We start from the raw sequence: 7,301 nt of genomic DNA on the forward strand, positions 1-7,301 counted from the left end.
TATTGTGATGATCCACACACTCACACAACAACCTTTGTCTTAAATAGAAACACAAAGGCATATCCTTTTATAGTCCTCCCCCTATTTTGGCAGTGCAGTTGGGCGTGGGGGGGGGGTTGAAGATAGTGGATAAAGGGACCCTCACTTCTAATGGGCCACCTCCAGCTGCAGTGTGCTGGATCCCTCTGTTCTGTCCTCCCCTTCTGTCTCCTGAAAGCTTCTTGCAATGGCTCCTAAGAAGAAGGAAGAGCCAAAACCAGCACCAGCACCAGCCCCCAAACCCCCAGAGCCTGAGCGCCCCAAGACCCCGGAGTTTGACCCTGCAAAAATCACGGTAAAACTATTTATACTGCTGTATTTAGTGTTTTAATCATCTAAATAAGACACACTGAAAAATCTCAATCAAACTTAAAACCTATAGACCTGCTCCTTAAAATCGGTGCAATAGTATCATTTCTATGTTATTTTTAGATCTTTGCAAATAAGGACGACTGGACAATGTTTAAAGAGCATCAGAGACCCCATGTGACATAAACCTGGCAGTGCAAGCAAAACAGGACCGCACATCCATTTGGACAGGCTGCAGTCACCGTGGCAATTTGTTTAATATTCACACTTAAACTGAATATCTGCTACAGTTAAAACAGGCAAAGCAAACATCATCACACTATCAGGGAGGCTTTGACATAAGAAGAAAACTAGAGCATGTCATACTTTACGGAAAGAACTTCTGCTGACTTGGCCCCTTTTCAATGGATAAATGTTTTCCTGGTTGAACGAGCGGCTAGGTTACAATGGACTGTGGTCAAAGCCACAAAATATGATTTTCATTATGCCTTTGAAAAACAGACCACCCGCACCATTTCTCAGAGGGCAGAAAGGGTGGAAAAACCGAGAGGAAGAAAAATATAGATAATTAGATCCATCGCCATCCATCCTTAAGCATGCTTAGATAAGTGTTTAGATAATATTTTTGCAAAGCTTCACAGAGGAGATGGGGTTTGGAGGGATCCGGGCGCCAGACAAAAACCGAGGGCACCATCAGATGGGAGTCCAAAAAATACACAAAGTATTAATAGTCAACATTTGTCATGGGTGTAGAGAACAATGATTTATTTTTAGGCCTAGAGTAACACATTAAACTGGAGTGTAATGCCAACGGTAACATAACATACAGATACTGTAGTTAGTCAAAGATTTCTGTAAAAAAAAATATATAAACAGAACTGACTAATACAAGGCCGACAAAATAGTAGCACATGTTGTAGTTCAATGTGTTTCAGCGACTCTCAAATCAAATTGTGTGCGACTGTGAAATTTGCCAGTCTCATCCATTCTGTTTGATGTTCAGCATTAATCCTCAGGTTGTGGAATGAGCCCGCTGACCTGGCTGATATTTATCTTACCAAACACTCCACATAAGATAAACTCGAATCAGTCTGACAGTAGCTGACACTAAACATACTGTAAGAGGTCGGTGTTTGACCCAAGGTCACATATAAACAATGTGCTATGATCTAAACACATGCTGGCTGGAACTTGAGCTGGTGGAATGTTATAATGAACCTCCAGGCAAGGTCAGGGATCATGTTCAACAATTTATATTTATATATTAATTACTGTCTTCCACCAATCTGACTCACTCACCCTGTGCGCTGAAGAAATTCTCGAACGAGCAGCAACATTTAAATTCTCCGTTTGCTTTGTCTCTTTTCAGCTGGAATTCACCCCAGAACAAATTGAGGGTAAGGCTGACAACACTATTGCAGTGCTGCATGGACTATTTGGGTGCTATTTATAGAGGGAATGAATGGTTTGACCGATGGTGCTCTTCATTAGTGTGTGAGAAATGTTTGACACCAGATGCTTGTGGTTCGGGGATGTGCTATTGTTTTAACGTAAACAAATCCATCGAATTCAATCCTCTGAAAAGAGGGGATGTCAGTTTAGGGAGAGACTCTTAAATCTTGGGATTCAATTCTCTCTCTGGCTTTGTCTTTGGTAAATGGCCTTTTTAATCATCGGAATGCATCTTATACAATATGACTTTGTCACACATCCTCAGGTATCTTCACCTAAAGGCCTTTTAGATTGGATTCAGCTGAATGCAGGTCAAAAGGAAGAACCTGATTTACGTATTGATTGATTGATCAATTTAGTGTGTGTGTGTTTTGCAGATTTCAAAGATGCCTTCCAGCTGTTTGACAGGACTCCAACCAATGAGATGAAAATCACTTACGCCCAGTGTGGCGATCTGATCAGGGCTCTGGGCCAGAATCCCACCCAAGCAGAGATCATGTATGTCCTTGGAAAGCCCAAAGCTGAAGGTGGGTCGTGTTCCCACAAGCACAGTGATCCTGCGTGTGAATGGTGACATTGGTATCAATACATCCATTTTTTCCCCCACACTATTTTCCGCAGACATGCAGTCCAAGATGCTCGACTTCGACCAGTTTCTTCCCATCCACCAACACATTTGCAAGGCTAAAGATCGTGGAACATTTGAGGACTTCGTGGAGGGTCTGAGGGTGTTTGACAAAGAGGGGAATGGGACGGTCATGGGAGCTGAACTCAGGCACGTTCTGGCAACACTCGGTAAGCGAGCAGTTTTGCTACAAACGGTTATTCCTAAAAAAGCTGCTGCCTTGGGAATGAGCTGAGCTGATATTTTACTTCTTGCGGACTGCAGGTGAGAAGATGAGGGAGGACGAGGTGGAGCAGCTCATGCAAAACCAAGAAGATGCTAACGGGTGCATAAACTACGAAGCTTTTGTTAAACATATTATGGCATCTTAAAAAGGCTGCATGTGTACGTCATTGTGGTGCTGCAACATTTCACCTTATGAAATCAATATGAGTTTGTGTCTTCACATCACTGGAAAATCACCACCCTGGCCCTTTGACGACAGAAGATCTGCATGTTCCTGTGAATCCCATCTTGTATATTTCTCATTTCCATCCTCCTCAACGGAATATGTGACCGTCAGTATTTCACCTTGTTTTTCTAAGACCACTTGTGTTGATGCACAATGCCCCTGTTCATACTGTTGATCGTGGTAAATAAATGAACTCATTTTGATTCTCTGGATTCTAATTTTTGTGCTTCACATGTAATGTTTTTCCATGTTTTTTATTTTCTTACACCATAAGTCATTACAATGAAGAAAATAGGGAGGAAATGAAGCGACAAAACCCAACTCAGTTATGACAAAGAGAAATAAAAACATGATGTAATATCCAGTTCCAATCACTGGATCTCATCATCTGTGTTGGATAGTCGTGTTTCATGTCTTTGACCAGTAGAGAGCGCTATCGCTCAGTAAACACCGTCATAAAAAATTCAAAAGAGAACATTCATTGCAGGACAACTGAATAATCTCAGAATTTTGGTTGTGGTGCCTTCAGCACAGATTCAGGGAGCCAATACATTTTTCTCAACGTGTAAATGTGATCAAGCATCTGTTATTCACATTTCACAGCCCATAACAGAGCTCAAATCACACGTTTAAATAAATATTCCCATTTGATCTGTGGTTACGGTCACATCAGTGATCAATCTGCATCTTTCACCACTTCAAATCAAGGTCAAATTAAAATCTGTTTGTTTTTTGTTTCTTCTTTCTTTCTTCTTTTTTCTCAATATGCAAAGTGCATCGTCAGCATTATTTCTGTTGGAATATCTTATGTCTTTTGAATTTGAATTTGAGTTGAAACACAACCTTTTCACACAACTAAAATTGCTGGTTGTATTAAGACCGGTTGAATGTTTCCATATTGTGTTTGCTCATTACTGTGAACTGCCAAGTTGCCAACAGTTGGCTGATTTAGTCACATCAGCTTTATTGCTAAGCTCGCCGGCTAGCTTACCAACAACACCCACAAATATCAGTGAAATGTGGACTGAGATGGCAATTCTGAGGGTAAAAACCAGTGTTCTGATAGGTGCTAAAGATGATTATCCTATTTCACTTTTTCTTATTTTATTTGACATGTGAATGAACTTGCTTCGACGAGCAGCCTGCGGTGAGGCGCATTCTATTCAATCAATCTCTCTAATGCATGTTTTTATACAGAATCAATAGACATTTTGCAGCTCAGTTTGTAATTAGTGACCCAACAGCTTGAGCACGACCTTCTAAATGAATCCATCCATTGCATTTTAAATTTAACATAACCTTCATCTCTGCTGGCCTTCATCAGAGTCAGCTCTCCACTTTCAGACAGTCTGGCTATATATTTAGCCATTATTTGTGCACCATGATTTATGCTGCCCCCCCCCCCCCCCCAGTGCACGGCATATGTTGATTAAGCAATTCAGCAAACCAGCTGTATCATAATGAGAGTGTTTCATTTATGTGGTAATTCCAGGTAAAGTGCTATTAAATCCCATTTAAGTTCCCCAAAGGATGAACCTTTGGGGAAATATAATGCTATGATAAAATATTCTCATTTTACATACCTTGATTTAGCGTGATTAATTTAAAAGGTTCTTTATTTAGCCTTAGCTTTGCAACACATTGGGCCATACTGGATCCTCAGATTTTCAACCAGTGTTCAGTGTTACTGACATAGAATAAGCACGAATGCAACGCACCATGAATCCTTTAAGAGTATCATTTACTGACGTTTTCCATGAGTTAATGATACATTGCTAAGAGGTTGGTGCTTTCATGTAGCCAATGGAAACCATTTTACATGTTGAATGTCGTGATCTACTCCAAGAATGAAAGAATTTTTCCTCAACTGCGTCTCAGATTTCCCCTCGACGTACAATAAGGACTGAATCAGAATCTGAACCTGATGAACGTTATGAAAGCAAATAAGAAAAATAATCAGGATATAATTAGTATACTCAACCTAGAAATTATACTGATGTTGTTACAACTTATAATCTAGGGGGAGATGGGGGAGATGCTATCTGCGTGGAAGGTTTCAAACTCCACATCTGTTTGTTTTCTGCATTTTTCAATTCATTTTATTTCATTACTTTTAGATTTTCTTTTGAAGAACTTTAGATGACATTGCAATAACTTTTTGCAGAATCACATTAACAAACCAAAGGAAACAATAACACTTAGTACCCCTTGTGGAGTTAAATGTTAGGAAACAAATATAAATATAATATAAAAATATAAATGAAAAGTACTGTTGTTGTAATGTTATTAGGACTGTGGCGGTAGCGTCAGGCTGTCAAGATGTCAGTCATTTATTTTTAACTGAGGTAATGCACTTCAGGGCTTAACAGTCCACAATGAAATGCAGATGTGTTGCTGTATACTGGAGAATGTTTCATTTGCTGTCTTCCTTTCACATTGTTGTCAGCCATAAAAGGCATTAACTGTCACTACGTGCCTTTATTAGGCCGCATCACAGTCCCAGCTGATTGTTTGGGGATGTGGAAGTGGAGGATCCCCGAGTCCTGAGGGTTCTGGGCACAGGCAGCACTTTCTGCTCCACTTCACTTCAGCTCTGCCTCAGCTATAGGGCCCCGTTCCCACATTCCTATTACATAACAGGCACTCTCTAAGGGCATCTGCTCTTGTATCACTAAAAACTGTATTTACAAAACAATTTCACCCGCACAGCGCCTGAGAGGATGCAGCGGTCTGCTCCGTCATGAGAATAATTACTTCATTGAGTCATTTTAAGACCGCTGTGTATATTTTAAACTGTGGGACAGATTAACAGCAAATGAATCGGCTAACCAGATCTTATTAGTGCAATCTGTGGCTAATGTTCATGCTGTCAAATAGCTCAGTGTAAGTGAATGGACATCGCACGTGCGTCACATACTGACACACACACACTCACACACTGATCACCGTTGTTTACAGGCTTCCCCCGAGGGTGTGAGACCTTTAACGTGGAAAAACCGAAGAGCAAAAATGAGAGTAGAATTTTAATTTCAGGTTTTCCTTTCACATGTGAATGTACAAATGTATATCAGAAACACAATGATACATCATTTACAGAGACATTAGCTTCCTTTTCACCAAAAAAAAAAAAAAAATTGTTCGTAAGGCAACATAGGTGGCTCAGCAAAGAACTTTCCATAAAATCCATAGGTCCAAATGTACAGTTATAAGTTAGCAAATCTGACATCACACTGTATTGAATACATTTACTCATGTATAATAAATGGTGTAGAAAATCATGGCAACAAGTTTTTGTTTACAAAGTGCTGTGGTAACAATAGAAATATGCAGACAATAAAAATTCTCCATGTTGGTAAACATGGTTTGTCTCTTTGGTGAACTTGAATAAATTATTTTATATATTTATTCTACCTGTCCACATATGTACAAATGATACAAAAATCTTCTATGCTGTTGGAACAAGAAATGAAGATTCAGTACATTAAAAATCACTTTGGATGACTATCTGAAAAAACACATATCAGTCCCCTTTAGCAGCACATCTTCGAAAAGTGTCACCACTGATGTAAGAAAAGTTTGTAAAATTCAAATTTAAAAGGTAGATTGTTTTTTAAAGGTGATATTTCATGTCCTATAGAAGACCCTCAGGTATATTTGAATAAAGATCACCCAGAAACTATTACTTATTCAAATTCAAAGACCAAATAAATGTAGCTCTATTTTATTTTAGTTTTGTATCAAATAAATTATGAAGATAAACAATAAATTAACAATAATAAGTACATACAAACTTAAATAAAAGAATAAAATTTTATTTTCATCTGGCATTACATGAGAAAATCATTTCTCCATCGCATCCAGTTAGCTTAGGTGAGCATGAAGACTGCAAAAACTGGACAATATTTCCAAGAATGTCTAAAAAAAATCCTTTGAACACTCTTAATGACACCCTCGGACAGACAAAAAGTAGAATGTGCTCTCAGTGTTACTGCACGAGCAGCTTGAACAGATGTAGGAGTTGGCCTTACAGTGAGACGGTTTGCTGATCCGTCCAGGCCGAGTGGTTACTGATACGATCGGTCCTCACTTAATCGGGCTCTCCCGTCTTTCCCCAGCAGCTTACATGTGATACAGATTACAAGATAGCCCCAAGGACTTTATCAGGCCCAAAGAATTTAATCTGATTTCACTGTGCGTGCAACCCATGTACGGAGTCCAACACACATATATGTATTATATAAATTACTCTAAGTCGCTTTCACAACTTCATGTGATCTTCAAGCACAAAAAACCCATGAAAAATGATTTATGTTGACCCCCTCCTTTTTTGAGAAAGACAAAAATAAAAAGGGGAAATAAACAATGGTGGGAACGGCTAGCTGGAACACAACGTTTAGAGAGGAAGTTAGGAAGTTTAGCTTCTGA

At 39.3% G+C, this 7,301-nt stretch overlaps 1 protein-coding gene across 1 annotated transcript; it reads left to right on the forward strand.

The window, feature by feature from the left end:
- Positions 1–139: 139 nt before the first annotated feature.
- myl13 (myosin, light chain 13) lies at positions 140–3,084 on the forward strand. The gene is made up of 5 exons (XM_029524126.1): positions 140–334; positions 1,718–1,745; positions 2,178–2,327; positions 2,422–2,595; positions 2,690–3,084. The coding sequence occupies exons 1-5, from the start codon at positions 227–229 to the stop codon at positions 2,794–2,796; spliced, it is 567 nt and encodes a 188-aa protein (XP_029379986.1). The 5' UTR covers positions 140–226; the 3' UTR covers positions 2,797–3,084.
- Positions 3,085–7,301: the final 4,217 nt, after the last annotated feature.

The sequence above is a fragment of the Echeneis naucrates genome, chromosome 17, assembly GCF_900963305.1.
Source record: "Echeneis naucrates chromosome 17, fEcheNa1.1, whole genome shotgun sequence".
In the NCBI taxonomy this organism is placed as follows: domain Eukaryota; kingdom Metazoa; phylum Chordata; class Actinopteri; order Carangiformes; family Echeneidae; genus Echeneis; species Echeneis naucrates.